This window comes from Lagenorhynchus albirostris, chromosome 6, assembly GCF_949774975.1.
Source record: "Lagenorhynchus albirostris chromosome 6, mLagAlb1.1, whole genome shotgun sequence".
In the NCBI taxonomy this organism is placed as follows: Eukaryota; Metazoa; Chordata; class Mammalia; order Artiodactyla; family Delphinidae; genus Lagenorhynchus; species Lagenorhynchus albirostris.
The window spans coordinates 34,893,513-34,908,398 of NC_083100.1; the positions used below are offsets into that span (position 1 = coordinate 34,893,513).

Below are 14,886 nucleotides of genomic sequence, written 5' to 3' on the forward strand. Positions count from 1 at the left end.
TTTGGAAATCCTGAAAAAAGCTATCAATCCACAGTGCTTCGTGGCTTAGTGGCTGTTGTATGACGGTGCTCCTTAACCATTCTGAGCCTCAGTTTCCGGACCTTCAGGAAAACAGACACCATCTGTATAACAACTGGGCAGGCCGGGGCTGCTTCCCCTCTCATCATTCTTTTCAGATAGTTTTACCTTCAAGAACTTGATCCACCATTTTAAATGCTTCATCAATATTTCCATACTCCAGTTTCCTTTCTTGCTCGAAGAAGGACTTGTGTTGTATAGCTTCCTAGAAAGAGAACAGAAAAGTGAGGCCCCCGGGGCAAGAGACCCGGCCCTACAGCAGTAGCCACATGTGATGCTGCATTGTCTGAGTCTGCGCAGCGCTTCTCTTGCTCTGGAATCGCATGAGCTGAGCTGAGAACCAGGCTGCAGAAAGACTCCCCATGGAGCAAATGCAAATGTCCGCATCAAAAAAAAAAAAAGTATGCTCAGAAAACACCTAGCACCAGGTGGTCCCATTACGGAACTAATATTTCCAGGCAGATTATTCTTTTCATTCCACAGCCCATGTTATGCAGCCAGTGTAACAAGGCACAGGGGTTTAGATCTTGGGCTCTGGACCCAGTCAGAGTTGTGTCCATTTTCTCCATTTACCAGCTGTTTGACTGTGGGTCTGTTACTTCACTTCTTTGAGCCTCATCTGTACAATGAAGGTAGAGTTGTGCACATAGCTCCAATAGGGTTGTGGAAAGAATAGAATGAAATGAGGCATGAAAGAGCTTACACGGCATATAGTAAGTGCTCTGTCAGTGTTAGCTGAAGACACTCTAGTGATAAGGACATGGTGGCCTTGCCTGCCAGCCCCAAGCTCCTCTCGGGGTATGAGTACAGCATTTGCACCTGGGACCTCCAGCCCTGGAAGAAAGATTCCATTACAAGTCCAGAGTGGGTACCACAAATCCACTTATATTCTGGCTCCTAATGGCTTCTCCCAGATGCCTACTGAAAGGGGTACAGTAGTAGGTACACATAATCAGGGATGTAGCTATAATAATCCAGGTTGGTTTTCTTACCTATCCTTAGAAATTCATCTTGCTGTAATCCCTGGGTCCTTGGCAAACGTGACATGCCAGCTCCTGCCAGAATTTCTACAATGGATTATTGTCCATCTATGAAATTCCAGCCTGCTGGCGGCTAGGGGTTCTCCTAACTCTGGTTCCCTCTGGCCACCAATCGGTGTCTAGACCTATCAGTATACCTTACGGGATGTTCTATTGTGATCCTGCCATTTCCTCCATTCAAAAAGTGGGTTGGTTTTTTTCTACTACCATGGGGCCAAGGGTCTTTGATAGAGTGTCTGTTGATCGCTTCTATTGCTGATCAGCTGCTGGACCTTGGGTAACTGTGTCTTTCAGTTTCTGCATCAGAATGGGGATAACAACTGTTTTTACCTCATAGGATTGTTGTGAGCATTTAGTGAGTTAATGAAGGAAACCTGCTTAGAACAAGGTAAACACACAGAGAACTCTAGGTATTAGCTATGGTCACGTTGTTGACCATGACGATTGATGAGAGATTCTGGTCGGGAGCATAGTTTTCTCACCATGGTCATCAGCCTGACCCCGTGAGCCAAGGGTTTTGATAGCATTTCCCCACTCAAACTATTAAAAATTCAAAACAGCATAAGCTAGGTTAAACAGTAGTGATAGTGCTGGAGATCCATTTGTTTTCATCCTATTTTGATTGATAACACACTTCCTAATGGAATCAATTCATATGATTTTCTTATTAATCTAAGACTCAGATATTCTAGGTTCAAAACAGAAATTAAGTTTTATAAATCCAATTTTTTTTTAAGTTTAATCTTTTTTTCCACTTCCCTTGCTGCTTGTTCTTTGAGTAACTTGGAGCTAATTTCCTGAATATTTCTTGGTCAGCAAAGTGATAAAAAGAACTGTAATGTGTAGGGAGCAGGACATACTTCCTTGCTATACAGTTTGATTAAATCTACTTGATCTAGTTGATTAACCCTGGAGAGCTTAACCTCTGATATAAACATATATAAAGATATAAAGAGGTAGCTCTTTTCCACGATGTCAAAGTTTGGTATTTGATGCTGGGATTCTCTGGCAGACAATTAGAGATGTGCCGGTCCAAGTTGGGGGGGAAGGGGTGGGAAGAGAGTGGTGTCTATTTGCTTATTTGGAATTTTATTTGGCTGGAAAGTGGGGTGAGGGGGAAGGGAAGATATTTAGCTACTGGAATTGGGCCAAGAATTACAAACAAGATTTTTGATAAAGTATTACAGACATAATTTCTTACTAAGAAGTAAGCCTAACTCTAAAACAAAATGTTGAGAAAGGAATGTATAAAGTAAGCAAGAAGAGCAGGCAACACATGAATGAAAAGGGTTTAAGAAGGGAACAGAAAGTTTGAATTTGAAACTGGCCAGGAAAATTTGGAAAGCATAGTCACTCTTGGAGTCCAACTAAACTTTTATGTTTTTGTCTCCTTGACATGATTTTATTTTAATTTCAGAACACTGAGGACATTGTCCAGAAACAAACACTATGTTCCTTGGCATAAAGCAGCATGATAGGAAACATAACCAAGGCCAAGTTCTCCTGGAGACACTAATCTTGGCCAACTTATTTCCTTATTTTCTGCCTCAGGGCATGCTAGTCACCTAGAGCCCAATTTATTTATTATGTTGTGGAGATAATATTGTATTCCGAGATTACACTGAGTCTGTATGTGCTGAATCTTATCTATTCATGATGCTTTCCCAACTTTCATGCTTTTATTATTTAGTAAATTATAAGAACCAGTGAAATATATGCAGAAGAATACTCATATCATTTCAGGGAGATGAGTCTGAAAACCTTTATAAATTTCAAAATCCTTTTTAAAAAACAGGATAGGAAATGCAGTTCCCCAATTTGTTTAAGTTGCCAAAATAGCTGTAGGCATCATAGGATCTATTTCTCATACTTACTTAAGATATGCATTAAAGGATCTAAAACTAGTGTCTCCAATATATGCTTCATAGAGCATCTTGTTGGTTCTCACTGTGTACCTGAAAGAGTCTGGGTGAAGGTGTATATGGAGTCCTAGGGTGTGTCCCCTCTCCTGAACATTGTGGGTTACCCATCCAGCATTCTTTTCACCTGTCCCCTTCCAAATAGTGCTCAGATTTCTGTTTAGGTCTCCATCACTCCCCCATACAGCCCATAAACCGCAAAGAAATCTGACCCCCCCGCCAGCAGTAACCACCAGTTCTTGCCAGTCATGAATCCAGAGAGGGATGTGACCTACTCGTGGGATGTTGGGACAATGGCATCCTTTCTTGCTTATTGGACGTGAACTGGAAGCTCCTGGCTGCCAACCTGTCACCACAGGAGATAAAGCCTGTACCATGGGCAGCAAGGAGGAGAGGCAGAAGATCAGCTTTCTTGCTAACACTGATAGAGTTTGAGGCCAACAGAGCCCCTGTTTTTCGGAAGCCACTTTGAGTTGGATTTTCTTTCCTGTTTCTGCAGTCAAAAGCATGTTAAGTGATATGCCACTGAAATCTGCTCTTCTGGCGCAACCTTTGAACTCATTACCTCGATGGTCAGGATCAGTGGCTCAAAATCTCGGTAGACAATCTTCACTCGCTGTGCAGCTCGCTTTGCCTGAACCTCGGAATCAGCAATCACGGCACAGACAAGCTCACCCACGCAAAATACCTACAACACAGAAAAGACCTCTGTTCCCAAGGAGGGCAGGCACCAGGGCCTCTCCTTTCGTTCATTCCCCGCCTCCCTGCTATCACGGAGCTAGACACACAGTCAATGACCCCTTCACGTGTGACTTAACCACAGTGCTGTGGTGAACGAAGGCTTCGGTAGGGAAGCACATTTGTCAGAGTTGGCCTGCTGACCTCGGGCACTGGGAGAGTGCAGGTCTTTGCGCTGCATCATTGGCAGCGGTGGCTGAAGAGGGACACGTCTGAGGCTGCCTCATGTACAGCAGAAGTCAGTCCCGTGGTTTGACCTGGGGTTGCCACACCACGAGCTGGGCCATTCTGAGAAGTGGCCTCTCCTTCATGAACCGGGAGCACAGACCATCTCACCCAGAGAGGAAGGAGGGAGAGAGTGATAATGCAGCACTGCTGGTGAGCACATGTCTGCCCTGAACTGTGGTGGAGCACAGGCTTTTCACGGAGAGAAGTGACTACAGGAGCCAAGAGTGAGCCTGGAGCATTCTTCGGTTCACCAGCAGGTGGGGTAGGTAGGCGGTCTAAGGAGGTCACCCAGGGACCAGGGTAGAAAGCGGATGGGGATAAACAAGGCTAAGGCTCCAGAGAGGTAAAACAGGACTGGAAGAAGTCATACGACCCTTTGATTCTCTTTCCCACCTTTTACTGAGATCCAAATCAAAACATAATCACTCATTTTTAAGAACGACATTAGATTATTAGGTCTCTTCTACAATGAACATAGAGTAGTTTTATCACCAAACAAAAATGGTAGTTAAAGAAAAGTTAAATCCAGCACACACACACAAAAGGGTGTTGGGTACGGGTGGGCGGGGGCAGTGGGGAGACACATGAAACAAAAATGGCAAGTGTTAATAATGGTTGGAGCTGGGTGATGGGCCTAAGGGGATTCATTGTACTAGTCTGCAATGAAACGATTTTTTAAAGATATAGCGTGCTAAGGACAAATGTTAAAAAAAAGGAATGAAACTAACGGAGGCAATCATTCGCAACAGCTCTGTTCTCCGCTCTCCACAGACGTGGGTCTTGCCCTGTGACCTGGTTCACAGACACGCCCCTGAGATGCTCAGAATCAACGTGCACACACCTCAGGGCCCAGGAGGGCTTCGCTTGGTTAATTAACATTTACACAAAGGCCATAGCTCTCATTGTCCTCTGCCTTGGGGGAGGTTCAACCTTGACTTCAGACTCTCAGTCACCAAACTTTCATTTTTATCAACTGTGTCTGCTAGTGAGAGCCAGAGGCAGGGACTCTTCCAAATGATAAAGCTCTTTTGGGTAAACACTGAACTGAGAATCTGGAGTTATGCAGGAAAACCTTCTGGACACTGCCCTTGCTGCATCTTCTGATAACCTGAGATACAGTTTCAATCATCTGAAACGTTCAAATGGCAACAATGCTATCCCTGTTCCTCTGCTCATTGACTCTTCTTTGTAGGAAGCAGTGTATGGAATATGCTGATGAATCAGACGTGGGCCCTCACTCAAGGCATTTTACTAGGTAGGAGAAATAGGTAAGACATAGACATAGATACATAAGCTCAATATAAGATAGACAGTGCAATAAAGGTCCACTTTGCCTTCTCCTGCAGACTTTAAGTTCTGCAAGGGCAAGAACCACAGGGGTCTTGTTCACCTACGGCAGTAGGTGCTCACTTAAAAGGTGCCTGTTGAACACATGGCATATGAATGAATGAGAGAGTGAGTTCCGAGAGGGAGAGAGAACTCCTGGATTAAAGGATAAGGAAAGACTTCATGGTGGAGCTTACCCCTTGAACTTGGACGTTGGACTGAGACTGGGGCAATGGCAAGGGATTCTCAGGGAAAGTATCAGAAAATAAAAGTCATTATTCTCTTCTCATATATCCTTTCATAAGTATGAAAGCAACACATGATCTTACTACTAGAAAATATAAAACACTCAAGTATCTTTTATATAACTAGTCAACTTCTTTACTTACGTGGAAAATGAATATTTTTGAACTAATTCACTATTAGAATATAGTGATTTATAATAAGCATTCAAAGAATACTGGAATCCTTTAAGATGTGTCAAGTTCAATGTTATCTTTTAAGAAAATACAAAGTGTCATAAACTGAGGAAGTTACTTTTAAAACAGAAAGCAAAAATGCAGTACCTCATCTGTCGATAGAAGTTTCTCAGGTACGGTTAAAAGGCGGAAGGAGTTGATGCCATGAAGATGTTCCTCAGTCAGGATGTCCACCACACCTGGCAGACTGAGAGCTTCTGACAGATCCACAGACCTAGATGAGAACACACAGAACAGGGCTACTCAGGGTGGCCCCGCAGCCTGCAGACCACAAGAACTTGCTTAATCCGAGAATAAGAGACGAGAGAGGGAAGATACATTCAAAACCCTCCAATAGTTCTATGCCAGACAATGGGGGAAAAATTCCTGGGACAATGAAGTTATTATACGGAGGGACAAACTGTGGTGAAGCCTACACTTTGATCCCATTTCACTTCAAATCTAATACATTGGACATTGCCAACAAATAGCTTACCCTCTTCAAACCGTTACTTTTCACTAATGTGACTTGGCCAAAAAGGGCGATCATTTCTGTCTACTGGGTAAAAACCTTATCACTTACACAATCTTAGCGTGAGCTCTTGAGCTTGTTACAAAAGTCAAGAACAGCTCCCGGTCCACTGCAGGCATGTCATCACAGTAGATGGCTTCACCTGTGGCATGCTTAATACCAGACAGATGCATGATGGGATGGCCAACTGGGTCTTCAGGGAGCTGCTTTGGGTCTGCATTCTGTTTAATCAATAATCAACATATCATTTTTATAATCATATTATGCACATCTCTCATAAGAGGGGAGCTATATCATTTACATCCAAACCAGAACACTTTCGAAAATAAAAACGTCACTATTAATAACACCAGGACAGTAAGCTTATTTCAATAATTCAGTAGGCAAACTGGGATGTATAGCCATGATGTTGTTCTTATTTTTTTCCCCACTATTTTGATACAGACCACAAACGTCTCTAATGCAAATTCTATTTGTGTAAGTAAATGAATATAAATCTTTCTTCCTGACAATAGAAAATGATGTCCTCTTGCAAATGCTCATGTATTTCTTTAACTTTTATTATCAAAATTATTTTACTGTTGTAGCTAAGCATGGCACATGTACTATTTTGCAGAAAAGCCTGATGACCATGTTTATAGAAAATGAGTGCATGCATTCAACCACAAGAGCTTTTGTTATTTTCTTCTTTGAGTGAGGAAGTCTAAGAAATAATTGGTAAGACTCATAACTCAGACAATCCTGATAAAGAATGAAGACAAAGGAAGCTGCATTTTGAGGAATGATTCACTAATATGACTTTTTCTTAGAGACCCAGGAGTAAAATGTCTTGCCACTGGTATACCTTAAATATGCTTCATTAACCAAAGTCGAAATTAAGAAACATAACATCTCCTCCAGTATTTTAAAATGAGAGAGTTGTTAGCTTTCTTGGTTGGGAGAAGAATTGGAGGTATGAAGAAAGAAGGGTTAAGAGACATGGTATAGACCACGCTCAGAGGCCAGGGGCAAGGCTGAGGCTGCCGAGGGGTCTGGTGATGGGACTGTGGGAGGTGGGAATTCCAGGAAAGTTGCCAGCCAAGCGGCCACTCCCAAAAGGCTCCTCTCAAAGAAGGCAGCTCTGAGGCCTGGAGCTCTGCGGGAGGAGCCGCCTGCGAGGCAGTGCCGAGCTGCCCCGTCCACACCTCGCGGGGTCAGTACTGCATCCGGCACCAGGGCTGAGGCCAGACCCCCTAGGCTTTCTCAGGAAGACCCGGGCAGGAGGAGGGTTGGCCAAGGTAAGGCCCAGAAAAAGCTATGGAGGCTCCCTTTCCCACCCCATCTGCTGCTTCACACCGCTTTTCACGGCGTCACCCAGAGCCTGGGTGAGGCACGGGCTCTTTCTTTGAGATGAAGCTCACAGTGCTCCACTACATCACACAGTAGGAGGGAAGACAGAAAAGGCACTAACAGGGCTTCCCTGGTGGTGCAGTGGTTGAGAGTCCGGCTGCCGATGCAGGGGACGCGGGTTCGTGCCCCGGTCCGGGAAGATCCCACATGCCGCGGAGCGGCTGGGCCCGTGAGCCACGGCCGCTGGGCCTGCGCGTCCCGAGCCTGTGTTCCGCAACCGGAGGGGCCACAACAGTGAGAGGACCGCGTACCGCAAAAAGAAAAAAAAAAAAAAGAAAGGGCACCAACAGAACACATGCTGGTCAGCACCTCTACTGAGAGGAAAAGAAGCCATAGAAGCTGACCTGTTTCCAGCTCAGCATCATGTAAGGCATCTGAGAAATTTTTTTTTTTTTTTTTTTTTTTTTTTTTGCGGTACACGGTCCTCTCACTGTTGTGGCCTCTCCCGTTGCGGAGCACAGGCTCCGGACGCGCCGGCTCAGCGGCCATGGCTCACGGGCCTAGCCGCTCCGCGGCATGTGGGACCTTCCCGGACCGGGGCACGAACCCGTGTCCCCTGCATCAGCAGGCGGACTCTCAACCACTGCGCCACCAGGGAAGCTCCGAGAAATTTTTAAAAAATAAATACATTTGTATTTGATTCCCAGAATGTGCAGTTTGAGAAAGCCTACTTGTTACATATTGACAATACATCAGATGTTTGATTCCATCTAGAGTGGTAGCTCATGTCAATCATAGCTGCAGATTTTCCAGAGTCAGCGCTTCCCTTGGTTCAACGAAAGTGCTCTGAGGCTCTTGCTGCACAGAATGGAAGGGAAAGACCCTAGTTGTCTGGGATCCCATGTTTTCTTCTCATGCAGGTGTTTTGCCTTTCTGAACATTTGGATTCCATTTACCAAATACCATGAATGGAGGAAAGCCAGCATGGTTACGATGGGAACTTTACATAAAGGTATCTATAAAAAGACACCTCCCCAAGCCCCTCTGCTGCTCACGAGATCCGGGAAGAATGGTTGTCAGTCACTGCCAACCTCCTTGAGGGACTCAAAAAATAAACCTTCAGCTTGAGATAGATCAGAGCTTCTCTAGGCAGGAACCTGGAGAAACCTCTGATCTGTCAGAGGGAAAAGGAGAGTGGCACATGTAATCCGAAAACGCGTTCAGCATTTTTATTGGTTATTAGAGAAATGAGGAAAAAAACCCTATTGTTTTTATACTATAAATGACAACAAGTAAGATATCAGCCAAATTTTCCCTGACAATTATATGTAGAAAGTAGAGTCATTTCTCAAATGAATTTGGCATAAGACATATGTGTAGGATGCTCTGAACTTATTCCTATTTCATATAAAATATACTGTTTTACAGTAAAATATATACTTACTGATAAACATTTATTGTTTTAAAGCCCACATTTGCTTCACTTAAATGTAAACTTCAATTCTGTAGTTAGTACCAGACAATGCACCAGAAAAGGAATATTGGCTAAGTCTCTGTGTTTTGTTTTGTGGTGGTTGTGTTCATCCTGACTTTATAAACTAGAAAGCAGAAGAGTATGAAGAAAAATAATTTAGAACTTGGCCTAGGCACCGTTAAATAAAGGTGGACATTAGGCCACAAATGTAGGGGAAGGCGGGAAATGAGAGAAAATTTTCCATGTTGGGGTTCAGGCAATATGAACAGGAATTTGAATGAGCCCCAGTGCACACCAGGCCCATCCTCACGGCCAAGTGCTCTCAGCAGGCTTCTTCTCCCTCTTCTCTGAGAAGCTGAGGTGGTGATCCAAAGACAAACATGTATCAGGTCCGGTTTGTTTCAGATGGTAGGGACTGATTCCACTGTGAAATGCCCCCAAAGTGCTGCCCTATAATGCTGTGTTGAGTTCTCCATTTGAACAACATTTGAATGAAGAATCACCCACATCTTTTGTTTTTTTTAATCCAAAGAGATTTTTTCTATCCTGAAGAGCAAAATTCCAGGTAATCCATAAGCTTAGACACTAAGGAAACATATTCATAGGTCTCTACATAGGCTCTGGGAGTTTTCTACGACATAATACTTTTTACTATAAATACTGAAACACATAACTGCTTTGGGAAAAAAGTGTTTTGAAACCTTGCTGTGAGCCCTGCCTGCCAAAAGGTTGAAGATAAATGCCAAAATACATCTTTCATATATATATCTATAAATATAAAATTGATTAATTTAGCTGAAGCTATAAAATTTTTTTTAAAAAGTCAGTTGTGATGAATCTACTGATGAAAGAGGTTGTATTTGATTACTTGCTTGTGCTTGTTATATGGCTAAAGATACCACGGAGGAAAGAATGTTGTCTCCTCTAACTGGTGATCTCTGTCAAAAGGCTTTTAAGCAAATTAACTGATTTGGGGGAAAAAAAATATTGGTCATGACTGCTGAAGTTCCTCTAACAATGTGGGTATTTGTGTGTGTGTGTGTGCCTGTGCGCGTGTGTGTATGTGTGAAAACCCTGAGGAAAAACAAAAATAAAACATATATGTGAGAGATACACTACTTCCAAAACTTGATCTTGCAATCTATAATAACAAACTATGTGAAGATTATCACTTTTCTTTGGATGACTTGAAAGCCCGTTAATTTGTTGTTGTCCCCGTGGTTGTTGACGTTTATTCCATGGTCAAGGCAGTGTTAGGGTATTTATAAATGAGCCAAACGTTGCAGTGGTCGTATTTTACACCGGGGAAGAGGGAAGCTATTTTTGACTTTCAAAATGATCACTTTCAACACTTTCAATGGAGTTTGGCATATTTGAATTTTGAATATATTGAACCTAAAAACTGAAGAGATATATACCAACAGGGAACTGTTTGTTACAACATATTGTAAGCTTTTATAACTAAATTCAACAATAGATCCAATGAACTGAATCTATTTAAAAAGCATCTTTAAAAAGCCTTTTCATGCTCTTGACTTAATAGAACTCTCAAGGTAAAGTTTCTTGATAACAATTTCAAGGAGAAGCACTGAATCTTATCTAGTTTACCAATAGGAGGACTTCAGGCGATACTCTTATGATGATGTAGCTGAAAATTCTGTTTGAAAGTCATGAGGACTTGTGTTCTAATAGGCAGCTTTCATTAGGAGACCTTGAAATTAGCTCTTAGAACTTACGTTTGATTCAACTCTAAAACTCTAACTCACAGAGAAAACACTTGGAGAATGGTGACTGGGGGAGCAGAGTATCTCCACATCCAAACAAAATAAATCAGCAGCTCTGCCTTTGGTTGTGTTCTGACTTCCACAATGCCAAGGGCAAGAGCACATGGCAAACTAGGCAGCTTGTTCATGTCAGTGGTACAAGGCCACAGAACAAAACACACAGTCCTCAAGTTGAAAACAGACATTTAAAAAAATTACCACTGCTAGCTTTATTTTTAATCACAATACTGCATTGATTTTGAAATTTTAATTAACAGTAAAGAGGGCTGTGGGTTCACCAGAAGGCGAGCTTGGGCTAATACATCTTGACAATCACTGAGAGATAAGTGAAGAAGCTTTAGCCCAGGACCTCTGAATTAAAAAGAAGAAAAAAGCCACTAACCTGGTACTTTAATGTTCTCCAGGGATGTCTGGAATGAAGCTCTTCTAAAGCACTCTCGTACTTGTCTGTAAGGCTAGGATAGTGAACCGGGTCCTGAAAAGTAGAACCACTGTAGATATTTAAAATATGCCAGAATGGTCTTGGGAAGGAGGCTAACATGGCTCTTAGCAAGCAACTCTACTATGAAGTCTAAATTTGTTAAGTACTTCCCTAATTCAGAATCCTGGAAGTAGAAGCAGGGTTCTCCCTGACCTCCAGGACACACACTCTGGAAGGTCCACACATATGACCACATATTATGAACAGCCACATGAAAACAGTAGATTACTGACTCCCAATATCTTTATGTTTCTTATGATACTTTCACATGCCTTCCTAAATGATTTGAGGACTTACAAACCAATAAAACAGGAAAGTAGAAGCTAAGTAAATGACTGGAAAGGAAGAGAGTAGTTAAACCAGGAAAAAGTCAGAGCCAAGGTACACCGCTGCAAATGAGCATCAAGCTCTGCTTTGCACCACCTGGCCAATCAGGAAGAAGAGAAACTGCGGCGGCTGCACCTCTGCCACAACCTCACAGCAGTAAGCATTCTGGGGCCCCGGGAGGAACACCTCCTAGAGCTGAGGAAAAGTGGGTCAATTTGGTCCTTAGGCAAGACTTCGAACAGTGCACCTAATGGTTATTTTTTACAATTTAAAAGTTTTAACAGAAAATTAAAGCCCACAAAGGCTATTATTTTTAATAGCAGAGGAATATTAATAGAGGAAATTGAATAGAAGGTAAAAGACTATAAGATGGAAGCTGTAATTTATATCATTTGATTCATCCAATAAATTGTATTAGTTTGCTATTAATTGGAGGAGTGTATAGTTGGCTTTATTGCTTTTTCTCTTTTGATTACCTAGTGACAATACGTCACTTATATATGATTTCAAGCTTCTATTCTAAAAACTTTGATACAAGTGTTCTGGTTCTTAGTTCTCATATATAATAAGAAGATACCGTCAGAAACAATGATAAGAGAGAACTCTGCCTCTAATTTAAAGTGATCATACTAGGGCTTCCCCGGTGGTGCAGTGGTTAAGAATCTGCCTGCCAATGCAGGGGGACACGGGTTCGAGCCCTGGTCTGGGCAGATCCCATATGCCACGGAGCAACTAAGCCCGTGTGCCACAACTACTGAGCCTGTGCTCTAAAGCCCGCAAGCCACAGCTACTGAGCCTGCATGCCACAACTACTGAAGCCCGCGTGCCGAGAGCCTGTGCTCCGCAACAAGAGAAGCCTCCACAGTGAGAAGCCCACGCACTGCAGCGAAGAGTAGCTCCCACTCACCACAACTAGAGAAAGCCCGCATGCAGCAACGAAGACCCAACACAGCCAAAAATAAATAATTTTATTAAAAAAAAAGTGATCATACTAATTTCTATACCACATGAGGAATGTTCTTGGCTTCTAGTCTAATTTGGTCTGCTGATTGTAGCTTGGGATTAATGAACCAATATGGCTGAAGTTCCCTTTGGGTCTAGCAAATTTATTCCAAACTTTTTTCAGTTGTATCCTCCCTTGCCAACAGTCTTGTAACTCTAATTGTTTGTCATAAGGGAGGCCAGGTGAAAGAATGCCCAGATGCTTACTACTGTGATTATGACTACCAGTAGACAGTCTTCACCATGGTTCTCTGAAGCATTAGGGACCATATGAAGCTTTTTCCTATGATGACCCATTTCTCAATAACCTTGTGGAGTGGCTGCCATTGCCATTTTACAAGTGAGAGAAAACAAAGATGAACCCAGAGAAGAAAGCCAAACGTACAAAGGTAAACCTCGACAGGTGGAAGAAACGCTTTCCTAAGGGAAAATATATTCAAATCATTAACAAGTTTCTGAACACAATGGAGACATACAACAGGTCAGAAACAAAATAACTGAGTGGTATTAAACCAAATCCCGCACAACTCTGTGTTCTACTTGCCATTCTTCCCCAAACACTCACTCCATCAACAGATGGCCTGCCATACGCCCAGCAAGCCCTGAGTCTCGGATTTGGGTTGTTTTTTCTATTCTGTTCCACAGCTATTTGGCAAGGAGTTGTTGCCGCCACTTTGTGTATCCCCAGAGCCCCCAAGACTGGGAAAGGTAATGCATGGTCAGTTCCACTTACCATCCTCTTCAAAATCTGTGACACTTCCAGGTAGAACTTGAAGAGGAAGCTGATGATGAGAGTCCTCCTGAACTCCACCCTCCCACCTGGGGCTGAGCCTGGGAGGGAGACTTCATCCAGAATCAGCCTGCAAGCTGTGTCCAGCATCTCTTCATCCCAGCGCCTGTGGGCGTCAAAAGAGAAGACTCCTAGCCCAACAGGACTCACTACCTCACAGGCTCAGTGAGCTCGTAAGACAAATAGCAACAGTTTAATGCAGCAGAAAAAGAGTACAAACTCCAGAGTCAGGCAACCCAAGTTCAAATCACAGACCACCACTCTCAAGGTGTCTGGCCTGGGCCCACCAGTTCATCATCTCTAAAAGGGCAGTAATGGTAGAACACACCTCCTGGAATGGTCGTGAGAAAGAAATGACAACTCATGTTAAGTCCTCAGCCCAGGAATAACTGCTCCCTAGATCACTAGAACATTTACTGCATGCCAGGTTCTGTTTTACGTACCTTATCTGTATCCATTCATTTAATCCTCTCAACTGTCCTATGAGGTGTGATTATCTCCCTGACTGATAAGGAAACTGAGGTACTGTAAGATTAAGCAAGCTGAAAGAGATCACACAATTTATAAGAGTTGAACTGAGATTTGGACGCAGGCAGTGTGGTTCAATCAAGATCGTGGTTTTAACTGTTAGTCTATTACTTCTGAAATGTTAACTGGTACCTAGTAAATGCTCAAGAAATACTGGCGACTAGTATTACGTATAGAAATAAAAAAGTTAGGTATGCATGTGCATTTAGCAAGTTATTATAAAACAAACTCCCATAATCTATCTTTCATAAAGGTAAATTATTCTCTTATGATAAAGAATGCAGATTTACTCATTTTGCTTACTGTGTCTATATACTATTGGGAGATGGGTTCACACACACACACACACACACACACACACACACACACACACACTATATGGTGTCCACTTCAGAATTCACTAAGACACATGGGAATAATCATGAGATCTTATTGGAATTCCATGTCATTAAACAGAAAATAGTAAGCATTTTTCTTCTTGTAATTACATGACACCACAGAAAGAGCTGCTCTATTACTTGGAGACTAAGGACATGAATCCATACCTTCCAATGAGTTTCTGGCAGGAATTCTTTGCACAGATGGTGGTTGGACCAACGCCTCCATATGCAATGGATAACTCTCTAATGATGCCATCTCCTCCTCCAAAAAAAACTCTCATTCCCGAATTGACTATCGCTAGCGCGTTCTGTTGCCGCTGGGCTTGTCGGAAGGCTGACACAAACTCCCACTGAAAGCAAAAGTGAAGTGGCACCTATAAAAGCACACTGAGGGACAACTGTGCACAAGGCGGTTTGTTTATGTTGCCTCATTTGACCCTTGCCACACTCTCTGTTATGGGCCAAATTGTGT

General features: G+C 42.8%; 1 protein-coding gene across 1 annotated transcript in view; it reads right to left on the minus strand.

Annotated features, from left to right (window-relative positions):
• AOX1 (aldehyde oxidase 1) overlaps nt 1-14,886 on the minus strand; it is a 70,337-nt gene that overhangs the window by 33,777 nt on the left and 21,674 nt on the right. Inside the window, exons 14-20 of the mRNA XM_060152363.1 lie at nt 14,580-14,764; nt 13,450-13,612; nt 11,289-11,381; nt 6,371-6,540; nt 5,896-6,022; nt 3,603-3,725; nt 187-283 (exon numbers count right to left, since the gene is read on the minus strand). Of these exons, the coding sequence (XP_060008346.1) occupies nt 187-283; nt 3,603-3,725; nt 5,896-6,022; nt 6,371-6,540; nt 11,289-11,381; nt 13,450-13,612; nt 14,580-14,764 (958 nt within the window). The remainder of the gene's footprint in view (nt 1-186; nt 284-3,602; nt 3,726-5,895; nt 6,023-6,370; nt 6,541-11,288; nt 11,382-13,449; nt 13,613-14,579; nt 14,765-14,886) is intronic.